The 25,602-nt window shown below is 53.9% G+C and overlaps 3 protein-coding genes and 1 long non-coding RNA gene across 15 annotated transcripts; 3 read left to right on the plus strand and 1 right to left on the minus strand.

The window, feature by feature from the left end:
* Nucleotides 1-1,507: 1,507 nt before the first annotated feature.
* On the plus strand, nt 1,508-7,078 carry ICAM3 (intercellular adhesion molecule 3). 2 transcript variants are annotated; one of them, XM_039873241.1, is made up of 8 exons: nt 1,508-1,631; nt 1,754-1,864; nt 2,435-2,701; nt 4,862-5,167; nt 5,499-5,783; nt 6,098-6,352; nt 6,464-6,712; nt 6,799-7,078. In XM_039873241.1, exons 2-8 carry the CDS (start codon nt 1,768-1,770, stop codon nt 6,990-6,992), a joined length of 1,653 nt encoding a protein of 550 aa, XP_039729175.1. In that variant the 5' UTR covers nt 1,508-1,631; nt 1,754-1,767; the 3' UTR covers nt 6,993-7,078. The 2 variants fall into 2 exon arrangements, with proteins under 2 accessions (XP_039729175.1, XP_039729174.1); XM_039873240.1 differs by having other exon boundaries at nt 1,520-1,631; nt 1,754-1,849.
* Nucleotides 2,866-6,580, minus strand: LOC120610886 (uncharacterized). The gene is made up of 2 exons (XR_005655022.1): nt 6,420-6,580; nt 2,866-5,737 (listed from the first exon to the last, which is right to left on the minus strand). It is a non-coding gene; the product is annotated as an uncharacterized LOC120610886 (long non-coding RNA).
* A 93-nt stretch (nt 7,079-7,171) lies between the features above and the next one.
* On the plus strand, nt 7,172-21,457 carry RAVER1 (ribonucleoprotein, PTB binding 1). 11 transcript variants are annotated; one of them, XM_039873235.1, is made up of 14 exons: nt 7,172-7,565; nt 9,081-9,147; nt 11,458-11,927; nt 15,445-15,636; nt 15,808-15,937; nt 16,287-16,393; nt 17,234-17,321; nt 17,631-17,842; nt 17,939-18,032; nt 18,108-18,232; nt 19,000-19,074; nt 19,574-19,714; nt 20,081-20,164; nt 20,249-20,497. In XM_039873235.1, exons 1-14 carry the CDS (start codon nt 7,296-7,298, stop codon nt 20,393-20,395), a joined length of 2,202 nt encoding a protein of 733 aa, XP_039729169.1. In that variant the 5' UTR covers nt 7,172-7,295; the 3' UTR covers nt 20,396-20,497. The 11 variants fall into 11 exon arrangements, with proteins under 11 accessions (XP_039729169.1, XP_039729171.1, XP_039729166.1 ...); XM_039873237.1 differs by having other exon boundaries at nt 16,299-16,393; XM_039873232.1 differs by lacking the exon at nt 19,574-19,714 and having other exon boundaries at nt 18,903-19,074; nt 20,249-21,457.
* A 27-nt stretch (nt 21,458-21,484) lies between these two features.
* Nucleotides 21,485-25,585, plus strand: FDX2 (ferredoxin 2). The gene is made up of 5 exons (XM_039873248.1): nt 21,485-21,854; nt 21,952-22,006; nt 22,213-22,319; nt 24,811-24,898; nt 25,165-25,585. Exons 1-5 carry the CDS (start codon nt 21,701-21,703, stop codon nt 25,319-25,321), a joined length of 561 nt encoding a protein of 186 aa, XP_039729182.1. The 5' UTR covers nt 21,485-21,700; the 3' UTR covers nt 25,322-25,585.
* Nucleotides 25,586-25,602: the final 17 nt, after the last annotated feature.

The following is a 25,602-nucleotide window of genomic DNA, read 5'->3' on the forward strand; positions in this document are numbered from 1 at the left end:
ATTGCATGCAGACATGGCAAGCCATGTGCACACTCTGGCCTGTGTGCCAAGATGGAGGGGTATTTATGTAAGAGAAAAGGAAGTTAAGGGAAGAGGAAGTTAGAACCGTCAAGCTTTATATTATAAACATAACATTCTTCCCTCAGGGTTTTTGCATGTAGGGTTCTCGGGATCACACAGAGTGCGAGAACTTCCATAAGCCCCAGCTTCCCCCATATACCCTCCTGACTGATTACGTTTGCTTAAAATTTCAGTTCGTTTTTATCAAGTCCTTTGGGCACTTTTAATTTTTTGTTGTTGTTTTAGCTGAGTTGTTGAGTTGTAGGAATTCTTTATAATCCCTCATCAGATGTATTATTTACAAATACTTTTGATCTGAGTTTTAGTTGCCATTTCAGCACCATGTGGGAAATGCATGGGGGTCAAGGCAGCAGAGAAGACCCCTGATTGGAGGGGAAGGTGGTCCAGGTAGGAGGAGGGGGCATGGCCTTGGATGGGACGTGGACGAATGCTGGGTGCTTTCGGGGCCCTCAACATGGTCCCTCTCTGGAGCTCAGATCAGAGGAACAGGAGGTGAACTGGAGGCCCAAGGGATGGAGCCGATAGAGATGGGAGTGGCCACCTGAACCCCCAGTCCCTTCTCCTGAGATGAAGAGATCAGCTGCCTGGAGGGAAGGGCAAGGGGAAATGAGGACAAGGGTAAGGGCTAGTTACAAGTAGCATTCTTTTTATTTTTTTAATTAATTAAATTTTGGGGGGGTAAAATTTGTTAACAAAATCGTTTCAGGTGTACAACTTAACAATGCAATATATATATATTGCATTGCGTGGTCCCCTCCCATAATTAGATTTCTTTCTGTCACCACATATTTGACCCCTTTTACCCCATCTACCTCCCACATCCCTCCTCCACCCCTACCCTCTGGTAACCACCAGTCTATTGTCACAAGTAGCATTCTTGACAGACAGCTCAGGATTCAGCTGTCCCCCAAACACCCCAGCACTGTGCACAGAGAATGGGAGGGATCTCCCAAGATCTTCAAAGGTGGTGAGACCCCGCCCCCCCAGATCTTTAAATGTAAAGGGCCCTACAGGAGCCATTCTGGCAGCCAACACAGAGCCTGGCACAAGTGCCCAATAAATGTGGGCTCTGTTCATATTCATGGCTCCACTCATCTTATGGGTTCCCTATTTATCCCCTCCAAATATTTGTCCTCTAAGAATGTTGAGGTCTCGCACTAACCCCTTGAGGCCCTGCCTAGAAGTCTCCCATTGTCCCCTTGAAATATTGCCTTGAAATCCCACCTTATCACTTCAAGGACGGTGTCTGGAGGCTCCCCATTAGCTTCTTTAGGAACAGAACACCCCCTTCACCTAGGTTCAATGGGAAGGAGGTGTCTCGACCCCTTCCCGCCTCCCCCCTCCTCCTGGCTTCTCAGTAATGAGAACAAAGAAAGATGATTGTGTTAGCATTTCCTGTGGGTTCATTTGGGGGCCAGCAGTATAACTGAGGTCCACCCTCTTGGACATTCACCAGTGCCCTCCATCTCATTGGGCCCCACCTGGATCTCCTACTCTGGACCTTCTGGGCCACAGAGTATCCCCTCTGCCCCTCCCCAGGCCTGGGCAAGGTGCAGCCCTGGATGTCTGCAATCTTAACCGCTGTGGCTGTGCTTCCGTTCCATCCCCTGGGCGGTCCCTCCTACTCCTCACTGCCTTGCCTAGTGCCACATTAAGGCACTTTCCTCCACAGGCTGGCTGGCCACCATGGTGCCCTTGGAGCCACTGCCTGGGGCCTGCCGGACTCCACTCATCTCCCTGCTTCTGGTCTGCTGTCTGCTGCCCCTAGGTGAGACCAGCCAAGGTGGGGAGGGCTGGAGTTGGGGGGACTGGTAGGAGGTAGGGGAATGGAGAAATCAAAGATCCCCACATCCTGCTGCTGTGGTTCTCTGCAAACACTGTTTTAAACTCAGATCTGACAGGGAGTTCACCAGTGTCCTGGAAAGTTGAGACTCCTTCACTCAGCCTTCTGGGCTCCCTAAGGCCCCGTCCCTGCATGTGATTTGTCCCACCCACACCCCCAACTCTCTGTCTCATCTATACCCTTGACTTCTGCCTACTCTCTTCCCTCTGCCAGAATCATTCTTCCCTTTCACTTGGCTAACCCTACTTACCCTTCAAATCTGGCCATAGTGGTCTGCTCCAGGAAGCTTCCCCGACTCACTTCCTCCTATAGGCTCCTATGGTCTCCCCTGGCCTCCCTCCAAGCTCTTTCCCACCCCTGATCTAGCATGTTTTCCCCACTGGACTGAGAGCACTATGAAGACAGAGACCATTATGTCTCAGGCCAAGGAATTGATGGATGGTAGGGCCTGAAGGTGGGTAGGCTGGGGGGCACCGGATCAATAAGCAGAACTTCCCTCTGTTCCCCCAGGTGCCCAGAGACAGGAGTTCTCACTGCAGGTGGAGCCCCAGGACATGGTGGTGTCTGCTGGAGGGTCCCTCTTGGTAAACTGCAGTACAGATTGCCCCCATCCTAAATCCATCACCCTGGAGACCTACCTGTTCAAGGAGACAGTGGGCAGTGGGCTGGGCTGGGAAGCCTTCCAGCTCAACAATGTGACTGGTGACAGCAAGGTCCTCTGTTCTGTCCTCTGCAATGGCTCCCAGATAACAGGCTCTTCCAACATCACAGTATACCGTGAGTGGGTGTGCCTGGAGGTGGGGCCTGCCTCGGGCAGTGGTGGGGATGGACGGCCAGTGGCACAAGGGTGGGCCTTGAGTTTGCAGTGTGAGTGCTTGTGTATGTAAGAGAGACGGACAGAGACACAGACAGATGTGCATCTCAACCATATGCCAGGGCAGTAGTGTGAAATCAATTTATTTGTGTCACAGCAAACATTTAAAAAATGGTAGCTCATGTCTTTCATTTATTATTACTTGTATTTTATGGCAGGTAATAAATTAATGGGGTTCCAAAATCAAAAAGTATAAAAAGGTATGTCAAATCTCCATTTACCTAGTGCTGCTGCCTGCGGCCAATGTTTTAAGTGTTGATACCCACGTAGGTGCTCATTTAATCCTTGCAAAAGCTCCAAGGCAGCAGTTTGGGTGGGGTGTATGGAGGGTTCATGGGGGTGCACTTATAGGCCTCATTTCACAGCTGAGGAAACTGAGGCTCAGTGGGGTGGAGTCGCTTGCCAGGGTTCACAGCCCATGAGCAGAAAGGCTGGCAGTCCAGCCCCCTAGGCCCTGTTCTTAACATGTGACATCTTCTTCCCCAGCCCATTTATTCCCCTGGTACTGGTTTCTTGTGGATCCTTCCAAAAGTTTTTCTGCATTTAAACAATACGACAGGCTAGACAGTAACAGAAAACATCACTCTTGGTGCCTACCATTTTGTGAAGCCTTTATAGATAGGCATAGTGTACGTGTGCAACTGTGTGTATGCTCCTGTGTGGGTACCAGTGTCTATACACATCTACTTGTGTACCTACATGTGTGTCTGTGAGGTTATGTATGTCATTATGTGTCCGTGTGAGTATACATGTATGTTATGTTAGTGTGTGCCCGTGTCTGTATGTCTCCCCCCTTGTGTATCTCCATAGGTGATGACGATGTGTTGGTATCCAGACCTATGTGTGTGTGAGCATATATGGTTGTGTCAGTATGTGTTGATGTATACGTGTCTTTGTGTATATTTCTGTGTAATATGTGCACTTATGTGTGTGTCCCTGTTTTATGTCTGTGAGGTGCCTCCCTATGTCAAGTGATGTGCGGGAGCCTATTGGTCCTGGCTCATGAGATCTGACTGTACTCATCTCTTCCCAACTGTCTCACATTGGGCAGCTTGTAATCAGCCATCGTGGGAGTATTTACACTACAGAAATTGGCAAATGCTCCCTGTTGGGGCTTCCCCACCCCTTCTCTGAGAGCCCAAGCATTACCAGCATTTGCCAGCATACCACTATCCCTGAACAGCGGTGCCCGAGGTTAAGATAGAGGCATCCTTGTTAAATATTCTAAACTGTAAATAGTAAGATATTATTTTTCATAGTATCCAGTCTGTGGGCCTCTGTGTGACAGCTTCAGATCCAGGCTTGAGTTTCCAAGTGCGAGTGGTGCCCATGAGGTCAAGGTCCATGTGCCTGAGTGGCACTGCAGCGAGCTGGGAGAGGACCCAGCCTGGGGCTGTCAAGTCTCCCCCATGACTGTGCCAGAGCACCCTGAGAGGCTGCCGCAAACTCTGGGAGAGGCCAAGGCCAGAGTTCAGGCCAGAAGCTGGAAGGAGGGCCAGGGGAGTCCCTAGATGTGACATCAAAGAGGCAGGTAGACACACAAGTCTGGGGTTTATGGGGCCCACATTCTAACCCGGGTTCTGTGGCTTCCTGGCTGTGCATCCCTTGGGCAGATCACCTCTCTGGACCTCAGTTTCTCCATCCACGAAAGGGAATCATAGAGGAAATTTTACTCAGTTGCTACATGAATGAAGGTGGATGATTGAATGACACCTGAAAAGTCTAAGGAAAGCTCTAAATAAATAAGAACTTTTATAATTACTATTAATATCATAAGAGGTCGTAAATGTGAGTGTCCTTCCTTTTCTCTTAACCGTGAGATCCTTGGCAGCGGCAGATTTTTTTTTTTTCAGTACCTGGCAAGGTGTCCGACAAAACAGGAAATAATCATGATGCTAATAACAATAGCAAACACTTTCACTGGCCCATGTTTAAGCTCTCCAGGATAATCAATTCAGCTCACAGTTCTGCAGTGGGCCACTCTCCGCCTCTCTCCACTCCAAGGAGTGGGGGCTGCAGGTCTAGCTGTTAAGTTCTGTTCTCCCCTCCCTCCCCCCCACCAGGGTTTCCGAAGCGTGTGGAGCTGGCACCCCTGCCACCCTGGCAGCCCGTGGGTGAAAACCTCACCCTGCGCTGCCAGGTGGAGGGAGGGGCACCCCAGGCCCACCTCTCCGCGGTGCTGCTCCGCGGGGAGGAGGAGCTAAGTCGGCAGCTGGCCGTGGGGGAGTCTACTGAGGTCATGGCCACAGTGCTAGCACGCAGAGACGATCACGGTGCCAATTTCTCTTGCCGCTGGGAACTGGACCTGCGGCCCCAAGGGCTGGGGCTGTTCCAGAACAGCTCGGCCCCCAGGCAGCTCCGAACCTTCGGTGAGGGAAGAACTGTGGACGGTGTTGGGTGAGGAGCTGAGCCAAAGGAGTGCCCTGGCAGCAGGGCTCCTGAGAATGGGTGGCCTGGACCTCAAGGGCTTGTGGGAAGGCACGCCCTTGGCCACTGGGCGGGGTAGCCTCAAATGGGAGATCCCCGCCATGAAGACTTTGGAGAATTATGTGCGGGCTTGTTGTGGGAAGGGGGTGATCCAGGCCAAAAGGTATCCCGGGAAAGAGGGACCCTGGTTCGGGGTGGGTATGAGTGTATCACAGGAAAAGGGGTGTCCACGTCTGTGTGAGACCTCCAGCTCACGCCCACTCTTCTCCCCAGTCTTGCCTGTAACGCCCCCGCGCCTCATTGTCCCTCGGTTCTTGGAGGTGGGAACATCCAGGCCTGTAGACTGCACCCTGGATGGGCTGTTTCCGGCCTCAGAGGCCCAGGTCCAACTGGCGCTGGGGGACCAGATGCTGAATTCCTCCGTCTCGAGCCAAGGGGACACGCTCACCGCCACCGCCACCGCGACAGCGAGCACAGAGGAGGGCGCCTGGGAGATTGTCTGCAACGTCACCCTGGGGGGAGAGAGCCGGGAAATCCGAGAGAACTTAACAATTTATAGTAAGAACAGGCGGGGCTTAAAACAGCTGTAGAGAAGAGGGTGGGGCTTCATTAGCAGCAGAGGCGCGGCACACGGGAAGCAGGAAAGGCGGGGCCTGGGACGCCAGAGTGGGAGGATTCGCAGCGTGGGCGAGGCCTAAGTAACCCGAAAAGTATAACCTGAGTGCCCCAAGTTGGGCGGGGCCGCAAAGTACACAAAAGACACTGCCCGGATACCCCTAGACCGAGTATTCTGAAAGATGCGGATGGAGGGCGGGGCTTGACCGAAGTGAGCGGCATGGTCAGCAAACTCCCGGGCAATGCCCCTCCTTTAGGCTTCTGGGGGCCCATCATGAACCTGAGCGAGCCCACCGTCCCTGAGGGGACCACAGTGAATGTGACCTGCGCAGCCGGACCCCGAGTCCAGGTCACGCTGGACGGAGTTCCGGCCAAGGGCCCGGGTCAGCTCGTCCAGTTTCAGTTAAACGCCACGGAGAAGGACGACAGGCGCAGTTTTTTCTGCAAAGCTACCCTCGAGGTGGATGGGATGATCTTGCACAGGAATAGGAGCGTCCAGCTGCGTGTCTTGTGTGAGTAGATCACTCTGACCTTTAATCTCTTGCTTCCCTGGTTTGGAAAGAACTGATTATCCCTTACCCCTTTGTGCCTCGGGTGTGTCTGATCATTTGGTGGTCCCACAGACGGTCCCAAGATTGACCCGGCCAGATGTCCTCAGCACTTGATGTGGAAAGAAAGAAGGATCCATGTCCTGCAGTGCCAGGCGCAGGGCAACCCGGACCCCCAGCTACTGTGTTTGCAGAAAAGCTCCGGGGTCCAGGTGTCTGTCGGGATCCCATTCCGCGTCACATTAAACTACAGTGGTACCTACTTCTGCCGAGCGACCAGCTCACAGGGCACAAAGACACTGACCGTGGTGATGAACGTTCAGGGTGAGCCAAGTCAGGGCCGCCGGGATAAACGGGCATGCCCAGGAGGGGCCGAGGTGCGAGTTTTTACTTCTCGCTTCTCTACACAGTTCGGAAACCTCTCTCCGTCACCATCGCCATGGTGGTGTTAACAATCCTCGGCTTCGCGATCGTCACCGCAGCCTTCCTGTACGTCTTTTGGGTGCAGAAGCAAAGTGCCATCTACCATGTGAATCGGGGGAGCACCTGGTTGCCCCTGACGTCTAAACAGCCCGACGAGGCGCTGGGGGAGGAACCATCCTGAGCCTCGAGCAACCGGGGTACTACGTCAAAGACAGGGGTTTGGCTGTATCCCCAGGTTCTGCAACAATAAATCCCTCAAAATCCGGAGTCTGTGGCTTGATTCCACCTGTGCTGAGAGGTTCTGCCACTGTGCTGCGCGTCCTTTGAGAGATACCTCAGCAGCGGAAAGAGGAAGTAGCTATGGCGCCCAGACAGGGCTTGAACTCTGAGAGGCGGGCTGGGTTTTAGCTAATGAGCTGAGGGAGTCGAGAAGGAGGCGGGGCCTATCCTGACCAATAGGCGAACGCGCCCTCATTGCCGCTCTATGCCGCTCCGCCCCGGCTCGCTGGTCCCAGAAGGCGTCGGGTTTCCCAAGATGGCGGCCGACGTGTCCGTTACTCACCGGCCGCCGCTGAGCCCGGAGGCTGGGGCCGAGGCTGAAGCCGACGATGCCGCGGAGCGTCGGGCGCCCGAAGAAGAACTGCTACCGCTAGATCCAGAAGAGATCAGGAAACGGCTGGAACACACCGAGCGCCAGTTCCGTAACCGCCGCAAGATACTGATCCGGGGCCTCCCAGGGGACGTGACCAACCAGGTATGGGGGGGTGGTGTGGGCGTGGCGGAATCTCATCGCGCGTGTGCGGGGAAACCGGCAACACCACCACTGGCGTGGCGCGGGGAAGTGCCTGATCCACGCGGGGTTGGGAGGAGACCAAGAGCGGGTTGTGGGGCGTGGATGGAGGGAGAAACCAACTTTGGACTGTGGGAGGGTGTTGCTAGGGGCGACCACAGGCTTGGACGAGACCAAATGATTGAAGTGGGCGGGGAATGAAAGGGGGCGGGCAGTTTGGGCTAAATTGGGGGATTATGTATGGGCAGCTAGACTGGGACTGTGGAAATAGGGACGCCAGTTGCTCCCTGCTATGATTGTATTTTTCCTCATTCTCCTGTTCCATGGGGTGGCGAGACCTTATAGCCAGCAGTTTCAGAGCTTGCTAGAGTGTGCCTTTCCTTAGCATGCGTTTATTAACTTCTCTTAAGAAATAGATCTGAAAGTTGTAGCAGCTCCTGGGGCCTCTCTTCCCCAAAAGCTCCAGGATTAATTTGACAAAATGGGGTCTCCTGCCCTCAGCCCACAAACCTGAAGGAAAAGAGGGACCAGTGTCCTGTGGAGCCCCACCCCCCACTCTAAGGGTCCCCTTCTCTTGGGGCCTGTATAGCACAGGGCTTTTCAGTGCTCTTTGGACCCAAGGAGATTGCATCTGGTCGGCCCTGCCCTGCAGTGGTGGAATGGGTTCTTTCTTCCTGTTGCTGAGAATTCCTGCTCTCTGGCCCACCAGCACATCTGTCACTGGTTTACTCTGCCTGTATGTGGGCACATGGCTGGTGGGGTCCCAGAGTGTTGGGAGGGGCATGACATGGGGACAGATCTGTGGTGGGTGCCACCAAGCATGGTTAGGTTTGTTTCTAGAGCCGATCCTCCTAGCGCCTGCCATCTCTCAGCTGAGAACATGCTGTCTCTCCTGCAGGGTGCACAGTGTGTCTGGCACAAGCAGGCCCCAGAGCCTTGCCCCCACAGCTTGCTTGCAAGAAGGCAGCCCTGTCGGCAAGAGGGAATTGGGAGTTATATGAAGCCACAAAATGTGGGCGTAAAGTACACAGAGTCCCCAGTCAGGTACCCCTGGGTGGCATCGTTACTGCTGCTGACTTTCGACAGCTTCCTTCACTTCTCTAAGCCTCAGTTTCCTCATCTGAAAATGGGTTTGTTAATAACCTAACTTGTAATGTTGGAAAGAGTCAGTCCGGCCAACAGAGAGTCACACAGGTTAAACAACTTCCCTAGGGACATATGGCAGAGTTGGGACTTGGACCCACCTGGCTCTCTAAGAGTGTGTTGTGTTGGTTAAGAGCATGGGGTCTGCAGTTGGACTCTGAATGCCACCACTGCCAGGTATGGCTTCAGTGGTCTTGTGCAAGTTACTGATCTGAGCCTCAGTTTCCTCCTTTGTAACTGACCTACTTTCATAACTGGTCCAAGTGAATGTGGCACTGGATTGTTCTCGTAAGCCCCTGGTGGTGACTCCCTGTCCTTTGGCTTCTGTCTCCGCAGGAAGTGCACGACCTGCTCAGCGACTATGAGCTCAAGTACTGTTTTGTGGACAAATACAAAGGGACAGGTTTGTGGGGCTGTGGGGTGGGCTAGTGGCAAGGGGTGACAGTCCCCGAACCTGGGAGTGTTCTGGCCCAGTCTCCTCTCCTGAACTTTGGGCCCAACATTGTCCCTAGGCCAGCACAGGACAGACTGTTGCCCCAGTCTTTCCCTTGTCCTGGGCGCCCATCATGGGACATCCTTGATGTTCCTTCTCCAGTCTGCTCAACCAGATACCTGAGCATTGGGCTCTCCCACTTCCCACACCATGCCTCCCAGCCAGCCAGTCACTCAGTCCTGTCTGGTCTTCATGCCTTCTAGAACAATTGGTGCCCCTCCATCTCTGCCAAAATGATTTCCCTTTGGCCTCTCTGCCTCCATGATTTCACGCCCGTGCTTGCCCTCCCCCAGGCAGCCAGGGCTGATCAAATCTAATCAGTCTGATTGCAAATCTGATCAAACCTAATTCTAACCTTGATCATTCTTTCTCCTCAAAACCTCCTTGACGTTTCTCCTGACACTATCTTGCAAGGATGTGGCCCAGCCTTGCCATCTCCTTGGGTGCCTATAAGCTTTTAGGCTGTTCCCTCTGCCACTGTTCTTAGCTATCTCTTCTTCCATCCAGAAAGCAGGCACAGCTCACAGTTCCCTGAGCACCCTCTCCCATCATAGCATTGACCACCCTGGGCTGTCATTGCTGGCTCACTCACCTGCCTTCTGCACTGAGTGAGACTAGGGACAGGTCTTGTCATCCTTGGCCACCCCTGCCTCCCATGTGGGAGGCCCTCAGTGTGTGTCTGTGCCCTCCAGGCATTGTACTGGGCATTCAAACTTTCCAGGGCTTTTGCTTGCAATCTGTAACATGAGTGAGAAGGAGGTGAGGACAGGTGGCTCCTCGAGACCTACCTGGTAGTTGGGGTAGTAGTTAAGATCTTGGGCCCTAGAGGCAAATGGATCTGGGTTTGAGTCATGGTCTGTCCTCACTCTGTGGCCATAGACAGGTGATTCACCCTTCCTGAGCTTCAGTTTTCTCACCAGCAAATTGAGCATGACCTGCTTGGGGTGACAATGAGGCCAAACACCTTAAAATACCTCAAAAGGCTGTGAGTGCCTGGTACCTGGTAGGTGCTTAGTAAACATTGGCAGGGGCAATAGATCAACTATATACTGAGCATTTCATATGTATATGTGTCAGGCATCGATCCAGAGATTAAGTGACTCTTTCATGTTGCCTTTTAATAAATATTTATTGAGCATCAGTATGTGCTGGGCCATGAGGACACAGCTGTGAACCAACCAGAGACAGTCTACTCTGGGGAGGAGGCTGTTATTCAGACAACTGCAGACATGAAGGTGAAGTGGTCATGGGACCAGAGGCTACAGAGTGCTGTGGGAGCCCAGAGCTGTCAGGGTAGGCTTCAAGAGGGAAGTGATGTTTGCAGTTAGCTTGAAGGGTGGGCCAGGGTTAACCAGGTGAAGAGGGAAAATCAGGTACAAAGGCCCAAGGGGCATATGCCTGGCATGGTCCAGTAAGTAGCAGCAAGAGATGGGAGAGGAGGTCAGCAGGACCATGGGGCCAGGCCACACAGGCTCCCCTGGCACCTGCAGTAAGAAGCCCTTGGACAAGGGCATGGCACAATCTGATTATCATTTTGAAAAGCTCCCTGTGGCCCTTGAGGAGAGAGCAAACCAAGAGCGGCTGCAGGACTGAGGCTGAGGTAGGGGCTTAGATGTGAGAGGCCTGGAAAGGCGGTGAGGAAGGGGTGAAGAGCGGGGCTCTGGAGTCCGCCTGCTTGGGTTCAAGTCCAGGCTCCTCTGCTAAGGCAGGGAGTCACTGCTCTGGACTCATTTCCTTGTTGACACAATGGTGGTTATGAGGAGTAAGTTATTCTCATTTGGTTATGAGGAGTAAGTTATTCTCATTCTCAGGTGGGGAAACTGGGACCCCAAAGCCAATCGGGCTGGAGTTGAAACCCAGGCTCCAGTGACCACATGCTTAACTACTGCCCTATGTGTCATTCACGTTATGCACATAGTTCCTATGTGTCACCAAGCAGGTGCACAGTAGGTAAGAGGCTAGGTGAGCTCACGGGTAGGGGAGTGCTGCTGTGAGTTGTGAATGGGCAGGGGTGAGGGCAGGGAACAGGCCTCCTGGAGGTAGGAGTCACCTGTGCGAGTTGTTCAAGGCTGGCAACTGACCAACAGTTGGGCCTGAAACATCCTAGTTGGTCATTATTCTAAGGCTACACATGGTTTAGAGGGAGGTGGGGTAGACTGCCATGGGGTGGAAGGGCAGGCCCTCAGGGCTCCTGCTGATCCACGCCCCCTCCTGCTACAGCCTTTGTGACTCTGCTGAATGGGGAGCAGGCCGAAGCCGCCATAAGCACCTTCCACCAGAGCCGCCTGCGGGAGCGCGAGCTGTCGGTGCAGCTGCAGCCCACGGATGCCCTGCTCTGCGTGGCCAACCTGCCTCCTAGCCTCACGCAGCAGCAGTTCGAGGAGCTGGTACGGCCCTTTGGCAGCTTGGAGCGCTGCTTCCTGGTCTATAGCGAGCGTACTGGCCACTCCAAGGGCTATGGCTTCGCTGAGTACATGAAGAAGGACTCGGCTGCCCGCGCCAAGTCGGACCTGCTAGGCAAGCCACTGGGCCCACGCACCCTCTACGTGCACTGGACAGACGCGGGGCAGCTGACGCCTGCCCTGCTCCACTCCCGCTGCCTCTGTGTTGACCGTCTGCCACCCGGCTTCAGTGATGTGGACGCCCTGCGCCGGGCACTGTCAGCTGTCCACATTCCAACCTTCTGTCAGGTGAGCCTATGCCCAGAGTAGGGGTCTGGAGAGCAGGTGCCAGGCCCAGAGCACCTTTGGAGTCACCCACCCTCTCTAATCTTCTGGGTCCCTTTTCAGTAAAGCCTCAACAACACTTTGAATAGGGTTCTTGCTAGGTCACATGGTTCACTGGATGCCAGCTCAGACAAGGGCCAGATGACTGGTGTTTGAACTCCTGTGCTCCCTCTGGTGACTGGCTTAACCTTGCTGGCCTCAGTCTCCTGTGAAGTGCAGGAAAGGCTGCCTTTGTAAAAGCTGGGCATGAGCCTCGTTCACCCCTCATTCACTTTCACTCCTTGCATGCATCAGATGTTCGTTGAGCAACTACTGGGTTCCAGGTTCCAGGTTCCAGGTCCCAGGTCTGGCATTGAGGCTGCTCTGGAGAAGCCCACAGTTTGTGTAAGCCTTCAGGTCAGGAAGCAGACTTGACCAGGTCCCAGCCCTGCCCTGTGACCCCGGGCACATCACTTGGTGACTGAGCCTCAGTTTCCTTCTTAAGAAGGGATTTGATCCTCACCCATTGGTTATAAAGACAAGCACTGGTTCATCCAAGTTACATTTGTCAGGCACTTCCCTATGTGTGCTCAGCCCTGTGACAGGCACATTGGGCCAGATCCAGCCCTCAGAAGGAAAGCACCAGATGTTCTTGCCTCCGGACCCCCAGGGCAGACATTCCTTCAGCACTTACTGGATTCTGAACACAGTTCCTTTAGTCCCATTATCCTGTAACAGCCTTAGAGGCAGGTATTATCTACATTTTCAGATGGGGATGCTGAGGCACAGAAGGGTCAAGGGATATGCCCCAGGGTCATACAACCAGGTCATGGCAGAACCAGGATTGGAACACTGCATTCTGGCTTCAAAGCCGCAGGCCAGCCTGGAGAAGGATGTTACTTCGCTCAGACCCCAGCTCTGTGGTCTTGGATGGGACCTGCCCTTCTCGTATAAATAGATGTTAGGGCCTGGGAAGTCAGACATCTGTAGGACCCCTCTCCTTGCTCCCTCAGGGTTCATTCATGCTCCTGCACCTACTTCATGCCAGGCCCTGGGCGGGGCCCAAGACATAGATGAATTAGCTTGGCAGCCACCTCCTTATATGGTGGTTGAGGATGGCAAGGCCACAACCAACTATAAGTTCTCTCTCTGAGCCTCAGTTTCTCCATCAGGAAATGGGGTGAGCAGTGCTTTGTGTTGGGTTATTGTGAAAGTCTGTTCATTTCTCCATTTAAGTTAGGCGCCCTGCTTGATTGGAGGCTGGGCTCCAAAGTCAGACAGATTGAGGTTTGAGCCTCAGTTCCACTATGTAGGAGCCAGGCCACCCTGGTTGCCCTTTGACCCTTCTGAGTCTCTCTCTCTTTATCTGTAAGAAGATGTCATCTGGGACTTGGTATGGGGCGTGGCCAAAGGTGAGCTGATAGAGACAGCCCACCCACCCTGCCTGGGCACTCAGAGCATGTTCTGAGCCCTGGCCAACAGCCTCTTTGAGCTGCTGTGCCTCCCTGCCCCTGTTGAGCATCTTATTGAATCCCCACAATCACCAAGGTGGGTACAATTGTTGCCCCATCTTACAAATGAGGAAACCAAGGGCCAGGGATGGGCATATGCAGAGATCTGCCCAGGTCACCCAGCCAGTTAGAGTAGGCTGGGAGTCAAGGTCACGCTCATAACTGGGTGCCCCTGCCTCCTAAGATGGCTGGATGCCAAGCTGGGAGTTTGCTGCCCTCCTGGAGGGTCCTTTATTTTTAACATAATCAAGATGAGACTGCCAAGAAGATCCTATAGCAACGCACTCTAATGGATTTTGTCATTTATTTACAGGACAATTTACATATCGTAACTGCTTTATTCCATTAGGAAGCTGCTTAAAAATAGATGAATGCTATAGATGTTCAGAGCAGGTTTCACAAGACCTGTGTGTTATAAAAAGCCTTTTCTGTTTTTATTTTCTGAATGGGCAGTCCAATCTTGTTTGGAAATTCAACACGTTCCATGGTAAAGGCTTCTTCCTAGCCCCTCAGCACTTTTTCCTGCAGCCCCTGCTCACGCCAGTTTGCTGTGTTCTAGCAAGATTTTATTATCTGTTTGCAACAAATTCGTGTATATGTTCCTGCATTCCTCTTTTCTCTTTCTTTTTTTTTTGCATTCATCTTTTCTTGACCCAATTATTACCATGCCTGCGTTGGTTTGGTTTTTCCGCTCGCTTTGTCTTGGGCATCTTTCTGTGTTGAGACATGAGAGCTTTTTTTTATTCTTTTTACGGATGCACCATATTCCATTTTATGGACTCTCTGCTGTTCCCTGCGGGTGGACATTGCATTAGTTCTAGACCACGCCACAGCTGTCCGTGCATCACTTGGAACCCAGAGGAATGATACTGGTTCTTGGGACAGCCATCGCCATACTGAGGTGGCCAGTTCCATTAAGGGGGTCAGCCTCTCCTTATTTGATCCCAGCTCCAGCTCTGTGGCCTGGGTATGCAAGATTTCCCCTCTCTGAGTCTCAGTTTTCTCATCTGCAAAATGGGCCTGTTGACAATGCCTGCATCTGGACTCAGTGAAGGGCTTGCTTTGAGACAGCCCCCACCCACAATTCCAGCGTCCACTGTGCCCTGAAAACCAAGAGGTTTGTTTCCTGAGTTAGTGACAGGCTCACCAGCAAAGAACTGATGTGGGGCCATCTGTGGCCTCTGCATCTTGCTGCAGAGTTATTTGTGTTTGATTTTCAGGGAGCCCTGGACCCCACTGGGGGAAACTGAGATGTAATTTAGAGCATGTGTGGTATTCTGTACTTCTCATCTCCAAAATCTCAGTCCTGGAACACATCTGGCCCAAGGGTCTGGAGGAGAGACTGTGGGTCTGAAGTACCAAATGATCAAGGGTGGTCGAGAAGCCTCCTCGGCCTGCCCATGACAACACCTCTGTTCCCACACCTGTGTTCCCATGGCTCACTACCAGCCTCCAACCAGAGCTCAGAGGTCACCTGCCTCATTCCTAGGCTGTATATCTTCCTAGCCATGGCTGCAGTATCCACGGCCTGAGGTTCCTTATTTGATGGCCTCCAAAGCCACCCAACTCTTTTTCAGCCAGCCCCTCCTTCTCCCACCCCTGCAACCTGAGTTCTCCAGTCCCATCTCTGTGCCTTTGCTACGCTTGGGAATCCCAATCAGAGTCCCAAAGTGGTGTTGGCATGAGGTCCAAGGGAGTTGTGAGGTGGGTCCCAGCTCCACCCTTCCACTAACTGTGTGACCTTGAATGTGCTGACCTCTCTAAGTCTCAGTTGCCCCCTCTGAAAAATGGGTAGGATGCAGCCTTCCAGGGCCACTGAGAAGATGCAGCGAGCTAATGTAGGAACAGGGCTTGGAACTGTTGGGCCCAGAATATACCCCCTCTAGAGGGGTTGCTGTCACAGTCGGGATCCACATCTGTTCACTGTTGTCACTCTGAGAGTGGTCACTGCCCTCTGGGCACTCACATCTGTCTTCCCCTCCCCACCCCAGCTAGCGTACGGCCAGGATGGGCAGCTGAAGGGCTTCGCCGTGCTAGAGTATGAGACGGCTGAGATGGCTGAAGAGGCACAGCAGTGGGCGGACGGCTTGGCCCTGGGAGGCAGCCACCTGCGTGTCTCCTTCTGCGCCCCAGGGCCCCCTGGTCGCAGCATGCTGGCTGCGCTCATCGCTGCCCAGGCCACAGTGAGTGCATGCCTGGGGGGTGGGGATGAGGGAGTAAGGGGCCTGGGCCTCCTCTCTCAAGAAATCAGGGCCCCTGGTGGGCACTAGCCAGGCTCTGGGATCAGTAGGGAGCAATGACGCCCCACTTCTGGCCAGGCAGGGCTCTGAGCCACCCTCCATTTCTCTCCTCAGGCTCTCAATCGGGGCAAAGGGCTCCTGCCTGAACCCAACATCCTGCAGCTGCTCAACAGCCTGGGGCCCTCTGCCTCCCTCCAGCTGCTGCTCAACCCCCTGCTTCATGGCAACGCGGGGGGCAAGCAGGGTAAGGCAGGTCAAGTGGCAGCGGGCAGGGTCCCCAGCCTCTCAGAACTGGGCACCTTTCCAAGACTGTTCTCATCTGAGCTCCCAGTGACACGAGCCCCATGAGCAAGGGCTGGGATGAGAGTGGAAGTCACCCGTGAGGGGTCACAGGTGGGAGCGTTGCAGTCTGTAGTGAGGCAGGGTGGTGGAAAGAGGGGCTCTTCTTCCCCCGAGCTGACCCTCCCTTCTCGGGCCATTCCTCCAGCAAGTCACTTGTCCTCTCTGAGCTTCAGGCCCAGGGCTGTGCAACTGCGGGGGCGGAGGCGGGGTGGGGAGTTGCTTCCATCCAGGGACCCCTGCCCATTTCCCAGGTCTCCCTCCAGGTCTCCTGGGTGCCCCCCCGGCCATGCCGCTGCTCAACGGGCCCGCCCTGTCCACGGCGCTGCTGCAGCTGGCCCTGCAGACCCAGGGGCAGAAGGTAACCGTAGTGGGCCCCAGGCTCCCTCCGCACCCACACGCACTCCTGCAGCCTCTTTAAGTTTCATGCGCGACTCGCACCTGCCAGTGGTTCACCTTTGGTCGGGCTGTGGACCATCTGGCTGTGTCCCTGGGGCTCAAAATGGGTCCTGGCCTGTCGCAGGTACTCAGGGCTCAGGAAGTCATTCAGTCCAGGGAAGAAAGTCTTAGCCCCATCCTCTCAGCACACACACATAGAGACACAAAAATAGACACACTCACAAATAGACACACCACACCACACCACCCTCTCAATGCACACAGATACACCCACACACACAAATAGACACACACACCGTACCACCTTCAGTGTACACACAGACATATACGGGGAGACATGCACACACACACATGCACTGCCCTGTCTGGTTTGATTCATTGGGGCCAAGTCAGTGATATGCGTATGTTTGATGGTAACTGACAGAAAGGAGGTTGTGAGCTTGCACCCTTGTGTGGCTAGCAGTGACTGTGCTTCTGTGATAATCAGTGAGAACTGATTATCACTTTGTGTATGTCTGACAGTAACAGACAGTGTGGGGTGATAGGCCCTGACATGCTAAGTCTGTATTCCCTGGGTCTCTCCAAGGCCTTGGGTGGGCCCTTACATGCAGGAGGCCCTTAGTCACCATTGGCTGACTGGATGGGTAATGGCCAGGGTGTCGCAGACACTGGAAGACACTGCATGTCTGCATGTGACCAGCTGTGGGCTAGACTCTGGGTGTGCTGGGCATTGTGACTCCCGAGACCTTGGGCAATGCCTGTCTACTGCCCCCATCTTCAGATGATTGTGCTCTGTCCCCAGAAGCCTGGGATCCTGGGAGACTCTCCCCTGGGCACCCTCCAGCCCGGGGCCCAGCCAGCCAACCCCCTCCTTGGGGAGCTGTCTGCAGGTAACACAGACCTGTCCCCTCATCATCTTTCTCGGCCCCTCCTGCTTCCCCTTTCCTCACGTGGTGTGATAAATGTCCAGCTGTGCGGCCTTAGGCAAGTGACCTAACATCTATGGGTCTTCAGTATCCCATCTATTAATTGGGTGTGCACCTGCTGGGGTTTCATGAGCATACTGGTAGTTGATGTGCTTAGAGGGCTCTGCTCAGTACCCAGCATGTAGCTGCCGACTTGGTCCAAGCAAAGGCTCGAGGACCCTGAGAGGAAGGGTCTTGTACGGTTGGGCTGCTGACACCTTTCTCTCTCTGTAGGGGGGGCTCTGCCCCCGGAGCTGCCACCCCGCCGAGGGAAGCCACCACCCCTGCTGCCACCACTGCTTGGCCCCTCTGGGAGTGACCGGGAAACCATGAGTCTGGGTCCCCCAGCAGCCCAGCTCACTCCACCCCCTGCCCCTGTGGGGCTCCTAGGCACTGGCCTCAGAGGCCTCCAGAAAGACAGTGGGCCTCTGCCAACGCCCCCTGGGGTAAGGCCCCACCCTGCACCTAGCACCCTTCCAGCCTCCTGCCCTGTGACTTTCCCTCTGTCAGGGGCCCTCACGAATCCAGCCCTCCCACCACAGGTCTCACTGCTGGGGGAGCCCCCCAAGGACTTCCGGATCCCCCTGAACCCCTACTTGAACCTACACAGCCTGCTCCCAGCCAGCAACCTGGCGGGTAAGGAGGCCCGTGGCTGGGGAGGCACTGGGAGAAGCCGCCGCCCAGCTGAGGGCCCCCTGCCTAACCCCCCAGCCCCTGGAGGTGGTGGCAGCAGCAAAGCCTTCCAACTCAAGTCCCGCCTGCTCAGCCCTCTCACCAGCGCCCGCCTGCCCCCCGAACCAGGGCTTCCTGATAGCTATGGCTTTGACTACCCCTCGGTGAGTACCTGCCTACCCTGTGGTCAGCCCTGTAGCTGCTGTGGCCCTTTGTCTCCTGGGAGCAAGTCATTCTCCAAACCAATATTTTTCTAGTACTGACTGTGCCGGGCCAAGTGCTAGGCAGACAGCGGGGAACATGTGAACATGGTCCCTGTCTTTCAGTCTCTTGTCTGTTTATTTCTGCACATGAGACCTTGCTTCCTGTCTGCCTTTCTCTCTGAAGAGGCCTTAGGCTATATCGCTCGCTGCTTCTCTTTAGAGACAGGGCTCAGCCCCCTATCTGCCTGCCCTTCTCCCCCTTCTCCCGTCTGAGATTCCTGTTTCATTCCATGGAGAACTGCTCCTTCTATGACTGCTCCAACATCTTCCAGGTCAGATGTTGCAGAGTGACCACCGCAGTCCACCTGTGTTGTTTGACTCACACTGGATTATAAAAAAAATAACTGAAATAAACGCTAATGCCAACATATAAACACCATAAGCGTTCGCACAACGCAGATGCCCGGCTTGCCTTGAAAACCCAAACACCTGGCCCCACTGTGGCCACATGCCTTCATAGCAGTCATCTTGGGTCTGAGGTGCAGCCACCGCCTGGGGCAGGGCACATTCTGTCTCACTGCCCCACCCAGCAGACCAAACCCATTCACTAGGGTTTGCCCTCTTTTGGAAGGGGCAGACTTCCCTGATGACAACTGTGCTGGGGAATTCAGCTGGAGGTGAGGTTGGTGCAGACTCCAACCCAACATGCTTCTCCCGCTTTGATTTAGGATGTGGGACCTCGGCGGCTCTTCTCCCACCCACGGGAGCCAGCCCTTGGGCCTCATGGCCCCAGCCGACACAAAGTAAGAGCCACCCTGTCCATCCCACCCCACCTTCTGGGTGTATCAGTTAGCTTTTGCTGTGTAACAAGCAGTTCCACCACTGTGGCTTAGAACAGCAAACGTTTTATTATTTTGCACCATTCTGCACGGCAGTGGGTGGGTGGTTCTCTGCAGTCACCTGACAGCTCAGCTGGGGCTCAGCAGTCCACAGTGGCCTTAGTCATATATCTGGCAGGCAGTACAGTGGTGAGGGGGCCTTAGCTGAGGGCCTCGGCTGTGGCTTCTCCACATGGAGCTCACCCTCCAGCAGGCCAGCCTGCCCTCATGCACATGGTAGTGGTCCCAAGGTTCCCAGGAGGCAGAAGGGAGGGCAGACACCTCTGTTTACATTGCCATGCTACTGTGCTATTTGCCAAATCTAGTCACATGGCAAAGTTCAGATTTATTTGTTGGAGGAAGGTTAAAAAAGGGGGTGGGTACTGCAGCAGTGTGCATCACTCAGTCGACCCCCTCTCTGCAGATGTCTCCTCCGCCCAGTGGCTTCACCGAACGGAGTGGTGGAGGCAGTGGGGGACCCCTCTCTCACTTTTACTCGGGCTCACCTACTTCCTACTTCACCAGCGGCCTGCAGGCTGGCCTCAAGCAGAGCCACCTTAATAAGGTGAGGCGCCTCCCCAGCTGACCACAGGTTCCCAGGGACAGCCAGGGTGCAGGGGGACCCTGTGACCTAAGCCACAGCTGAGGTGGCGCCAGGGGTCAGCTTTGCTCAGGGCTGAGCTGAAATAGGCCATCCTCCCCCACCTGTGTGTCTCGCACCTGGTGCTGCCTAGCTTTGTGGACCTCTGCTTCCTTTCCCAGCAGCTCAGAGTGTGGGTGGTATTAGCCCCAGATGACAGATGAAAAAACTGTCTCAGAATGAGACAGTGTCATGGCTAGTAAGCAGCAGAGGTAGGATTTGAACCTGAAATCTGCCTTTGCTTGGGGGGGATATTCCTTTCCCATCCCACCTCTCTCCCATTTCTCCCAGGCGGTCAGTTCTTCCCCACTGAGCTCCGGAGAAGGGCTCCTAGGCCTCGGCCCTGGGCCCAATGGCCACAGCCACCTGCTGAAGGTACAGGTCGGGGTGGAGACATAGGGCTAGGGAACAGTGGCCCTTGGGTGGCCCCTGACCCGCTGTCCCTCCCTCTTTCTCCAGACCCCACTGGGTGGCCAGAAACGCAGCTTTGCCCACCTGCTGCCCTCACCAGAGCCCAGCCCAGAAGGCAGCTATGTGGGCCAGCACTCCCAGGGCCTTGGCGGCCACTACGCAGATTCCTACCTGAAACGCAAGAGGATTTTCTAAGGGGCCAGTGCCAGCGATGCTCCAGGGCCTGCACCGAATGGCTTTTGGGTTTTCTGGTGTTTTGTTTAGTGGGTTGTTTTTTTTTTTTTCCGGAAATAGAAAAATCTCTGAAAGACTTTGCTGACCAACCCAGCCGGAGCCCAATGAGTGTGGGGGAGTTTCAGGGCCACTTTGCATCTTGGGCCTGCTCCCGGCATGGAAACCCTGCAGCCTTAAGAAGGAGAGAGCAGGCTGGGGCCCCTCTCTCCCCTTCCATGTCTGCCTGCATCTGCCTCTCTGGGATTCTCTCCTGCCTCGTCGCTCCTGTTTCTTGGCCTTTTGAGTGCCTTGGAGGTTTCCCTGACCTCCCGTGAGGATCAGAGACTGTCCCCCTTTTTTAACTTTGACGATTGACGATTTGTTTCCTTTTCTAATTTTTATTATTTTTTAAGCAATCCAGGATGACCCCTAGCTCTCATTCCTACCAGGTCCAGTATGTCTGGGCCTCCATTCCACACATCAGTTTGAAACAGCTAAGCCTGTTCCTCTTTCTCCCATGTCTGCTGCAGACATGGCTCTCTCCTCCCTTTGCTTGCACACTCTGACCTGTACTCCAGCACTGGGTCCCCTGCTCTCTCCCACAGTCCCCTCACCATCTGATGCCTTAAAGCTGGGCCCCATGGCCAGAGCCTCTCAGATGCCGAGCTCTGGAAGCTTGACTCAGGACCAAACGGCTCTGCCCTGGGGATTGGGTTGGCAAGCCAACCCCCACCATCCCTTCCGCCCAGGCTGAGGTGCAGAGACCGGCTTTCTCTGCCAGCTTAAACCAGTCCTCCTGCTGTCTGTGGGAATGGGGCACTGTGCATCGTACTGAGCCTCTGCTGACTCCATCCCCAGGCCAGATCCCAGGAGCCAGCCTCCCTTGGGCCCAGTGGGAATCCAACAACTCCATGCAGATAAGCTCTGCCCCTGCCCCTGGCCAGCTGGACCACCAGCTTCCCTCTCTTCACTCTAGGGGTCCACATCCACTTCAGGGGGTTTCTCTTCCCCAGTCCTCTCACACAGACCTTTGCTGAATTAAAGTTTGTAAGTAAATGGTTTTAAAGAAAGTACAGCTGGCTGTTTCTTGGGACAAACAGTGGGCCTGGATGGGTGGTCTGGGATGCCCTTGCAGGTCTTGGTGTGCTCGAGCCTGCTACGCTCCACTCGCCCACAGACCAAGTCTGGAGTCAAGACCCAAGCATCCGTCAGCTCTTATATAGAGGCAATCATGGTCTCTCTCTGCGTTTGTGCCCCACGGCGCATGCCCAGTCCCTGGGTCACGTGATGCCTGTCATGGCGGCCTCCGTGGCCCGGGGCGGCGTGAATGCCGGGTTCTTACTACGGGTGGCGCGGGGCACTTGGTGGAGCCGGCACGGGAGCTTTTTGGGATCCGGGGAGGCCGCGGCGCCAGCGACAGCCAGAAAATTCCGGGCGACAGGTACCCGCCGCGCTTTGGGAGAACGGGGTGGAGCAGCGTTAACCCGTCGAATGCCGGCTGGGCTCGGCGCGTCCGCCCACTCAACCGTGTTTTCCAGGCTCGCACCCGGCGGGAGAGGAAGACGCCAACGGTCCGGATCAGCCCGGGGACGTGTGAGTGGAGGGGGGGCCAAGTCCCCCATTCCTCATCCCACGAGGTTCCTATGGTTCCCACCTTGCTCTGATGCTCGATCCTTGGGTCCCCCTCTCCTTCGCATTGTTTCCTTGTCCGTTAAGCCCAAGCCCGACTTCCTAACCCTTGATTCCACCTGACGCGCGGGCCATTATCCATTTCGGCTTCCGCCTCCATTTGTCCCCAGGGTGAACGTGGTGTTCGTAGACCGGTTAGGCCAACGGATTCCTGTGAGCGGCAGAGTCGGGGACAATGTTCTCCACCTGGCCCAGCGCCATGGGGTGGACCTGGAAGGTGGGAGGCCCTTATCATTCGTTTAAAACAAAACAAACAAAACAAACAAACACAAGGACAAAACCACCCACAAATCAGATGTGTCTGTCCACAGCTTAACTCTCCCAAGGCCTCTCACCAATCATGGACTAAAATCCAGACTTCTCACCACTGCCTCATCCTCTGCCCAGCTCTTAACTTTCATTCCCTCAGCATTTGTTTATTGAGCATTTAACCTGAGGTTGCTAAAACTCCTGCCCTATGGGAGGTTGTATTGTTCTCCTTCCTTCCTCGATTCTAGCCACACTGTCTGTCTTGCTATTCCTCAAATCACCAAATTCATTTCTGCCTCAGAGGTTTACATTTGCTACTCCCTGCATCTGAAGTGATTTCCCAAGAGATCTGGTTTATTCTCATCCTCAAGTCTCAATGTAAATGTCATCTTCCTGGCAATCTAATCCCCCTCAACCAAGTTAAAGTCCCCATGCCCCAGTGTCTCTGTCATATTAGTGTGTTTTATTGTCCTCATAGCTCTTCTCACTGTTTTCCTTCTTTGTCATCCCTCCCCAGAATGAGATCAGAAACTATGTTTGCCATGTTCACATGTATCTGTTGCTCATCGTGGTATTTAGATGCAACAGGTATTAAATCAGTTTTTGGTGAAGGAAAGGTAATGATAGCAGGCATTACTTTAAACATGTTAACACATATTAACTAACTGGCTCTCCATGACAATTTTATGCAGTAGAGGAGTTTGTCTCATTTTACAGGTGAAGAAATTGAGCCCTACGTTATGTAGACCTGGTCCAAAGTGAAGTGGCAAAATTAGATTCAACCCAGACTATTTTAATTACTAATCTGTGCTGTTCTTCTATGAATATTGAACACCTACTGTGTGCCAGGCAGCAATGTACAAAATAGATAAGGCCCCTGTCATTTCACACCAATTTCAACCTAATAGGTAGTAGATTTACAATTATATCATCAGCAAATGAAAACAGTGGTCTGAAAAAAAAATGTAAAGGGTTATTTATTGTGTGAATGTAACAGGGAGTCTGATTTAATCATTAGAGGGGATGGAGATGTTGGGGGTGTTCGTGGCAGGCCTGCCTCAAATTTTGGTCTGGAATCCAGTGGCTGGTAGTTCAGGACAGAGATTGGACCATGAGTTTTAGAGGCAAGTGACCTGTGTTCAAATTTTGCCTCTTACTGCTGTGTGACCTGAGCAAGGTACTTAGCATCTCTGGGCCTATTTTCTCATCTATAAAATGGAATAATTTAGTTCCATCTTTCTGGGTTGATATGGAAGATTAAACAGCTATCATGTATAGTGCTTAATACCTGGCACGTGGTTAGTGTGCGGTGACTAATTGGGAACATTTATATTAGATTATCTCTATCTCAAAGGATGAGGCTGCTAATGAGGTAGAAGACAGGGCCGAGGAAGAGATGCCAGGGACTACGTGGAGTTTCAACACCAAGTTTCTCCCCAGGAGACAGGGAGATTCTACTGGGTCAGGAGGGTGCCTTGCAGCTCCACCCTAATTGTCCGACATGTCTGGAAGAAAAAACCAAATTCTGCCCCATCATTCACTTATAACAGGTGTCTCTTGAGCATCTACAACATGCCAGGCTCAGGGCAGGTGGATGGGGGACAGGTAAACCCAGAGGCTAAGATGATATCTGTGATAAATGCTGTACAGAAATTAATAAGTTAACAAGGCAGGGGGTAGGACAAGAAACAGGAGATGGGAGACTTGGAAGACAATTGAGTCACCAAAGACAAGACCTGGCCATGGAAATAGTGGAGAAAAGAACACTCTAGGCCAAGGGTATAGCAAGTGTAAAAGTCCTGTGATGTTGGAGTTGAGCAAGGGGGCTGATGTGGCTGATATGGAGTGAGTGAATGAATAGGAGGATCACCAGGACTGAGTGGAGAAGATTGGATTTTATTCTGGCTTTGAAAACCCTTTGGAAGGTTTTAGTACAGGAGGGACATTATCCCCAAATGGTCTGTCATCAGTCAGAAGGCTGGGAGTGTTTCCAGGGGCAATCAAAACCCCAGCTTCTTCATCTTTCAACCTTTATTCCTTGACTCCTTCCCCTGCTGCACTAGGTGCAGAGTGAACCAGTCCCTCCTTCAGCAGCAGAAGGGAGGGGGAACACATTTGCCCAGCACAATGACAAGAGTCACAGCTAGGACTCAGGCTACAGGGAACCTGCTTGGCCTTTCCCCTCTCAGTTACACTGACTTCAAGTCCATGTTCGTTAATGGTTCCATGTACCCAGACTGGTCCTCAGCCTGCTGAAGAGTCATATCCTTTTGCAAAACCTGCCTGCAGCTCGGGAACAGCTAGCTGAGTAAATGACAGGGTGGAGGGTGCACACGGTGTGCAGGCCCAGGAGATGAGAGGCACGTGGTGAAACAAAGGGCTTGTGCATTATGTCTTTCACGGATGGCACCAGCCTAACCATGCCCCTTACCTATGCTCCCTTCACTTGCTATCCCCAGGGGCCTGTGAAGCCTCCCTGGCATGCTCCACCTGCCACGTGTACGTAAGCGAGGACCACCTGGACCATCTGCCTCCTCCCGACGAGCGGTGAGCAGGGCTGCCCCTCCCAGCTTGGAGCTGCCAGGTTGGCTGTTGAGCCTCTGCATTGCTGGTATCCACTGGGGAGCAGTGGAGGGCAGACCTAGCTTTTATCCCCTCTCCAGCTGCTGGCAGGGACCCTACCCCCCTGACCACTCCCCCTGGACTCCTTCAGCCTGCCTCTCCCTGGCCTGAGAGGTGCTCCCCTCCTGCTTTCTGGGCTCTGGTCAGCTGCACCCACATGCCCACTGCTAACTGCTGCCCCTCTTGCCCAGGGAGGACGACATGCTGGACATGGCCCCCCTCCTCCAGGAGAACTCCCGGCTGGGCTGCCAGATTATACTGACTCCTGAGTTGGAAGGGGCTGAATTCACCCTGCCCAAGATCACGAGGAACTTCTACGTGGACGGCCATGTCCCCAAGCCCCACTGACATGGGTAGCTGGACCGTCCCAGACACCCACGGCCCCAGGGCCAAGACTGGAAGAATAGCTAAGTTGCCAGCCCAGCCCAGAGCACGGAGGAGACCAAGAGAGTTGTCGAAGCACCCAGAAGGCCAAATGCTTCAGAGAGATCCCGTATCTAGGCTCTGGTGGGAACAGGGCCTCTGCTAGGGCGACCTCGCCAAGCCCCTGAGAATTGGGGTGTGGATAAGGGTGGAATCTAATTAGAGTGGCAATAAAACCGTCTGACAGAACTCCAGCATCTTGAGTG

Source organism: Pteropus medius, unplaced genomic scaffold (genome assembly GCF_902729225.1).
Source record: "Pteropus medius unplaced genomic scaffold, Ma_sr-lr_union100, whole genome shotgun sequence".
NCBI classification, from domain to species: domain Eukaryota; kingdom Metazoa; phylum Chordata; class Mammalia; order Chiroptera; family Pteropodidae; genus Pteropus; species Pteropus medius.

Excerpts from the sequence above, each read along its gene's own strand:
- RAVER1 (XM_039873229.1), top strand. The coding sequence starts at position 7,296 with ATGCCGCTCCGCCCCGGCTCGCTGGTCCCAGAAGGCGTCGGGTTTCCC. Across the intron at positions 9,148-11,457 it reads GGACAAATACAAAGGGACAG|CCTTTGTGACTCTGCTGAAT; the intron begins GTTTGTGGGGCT and ends CTCCTGCTACAG. Across the intron at positions 20,165-20,248 it reads GCCACAGCCACCTGCTGAAG|ACCCCACTGGGTGGCCAGAA; the intron begins GTACAGGTCGGG and ends CTCTTTCTCCAG.
- ICAM3 (XM_039873241.1), top strand. The coding sequence starts at position 1,768 with ATGGTGCCCTTGGAGCCACTGCCTGGGGCCTGCCGGACTCCACTCATC. Across the intron at positions 2,702-4,861 it reads TTCCAACATCACAGTATACC|GGTTTCCGAAGCGTGTGGAG; the intron begins GTGAGTGGGTGT and ends CCCCCCCACCAG. Across the intron at positions 5,784-6,097 it reads AGAGAACTTAACAATTTATA|GCTTCTGGGGGCCCATCATG; the intron begins GTAAGAACAGGC and ends CCCCTCCTTTAG.
- FDX2 (XM_039873248.1), top strand. The coding sequence starts at position 21,701 with ATGCCTGTCATGGCGGCCTCCGTGGCCCGGGGCGGCGTGAATGCCGGG. Across the intron at positions 21,855-21,951 it reads CAGAAAATTCCGGGCGACAG|GCTCGCACCCGGCGGGAGAG; the intron begins GTACCCGCCGCG and ends CGTGTTTTCCAG. Across the intron at positions 24,899-25,164 it reads CTGCCTCCTCCCGACGAGCG|GGAGGACGACATGCTGGACA; the intron begins GTGAGCAGGGCT and ends CCTCTTGCCCAG.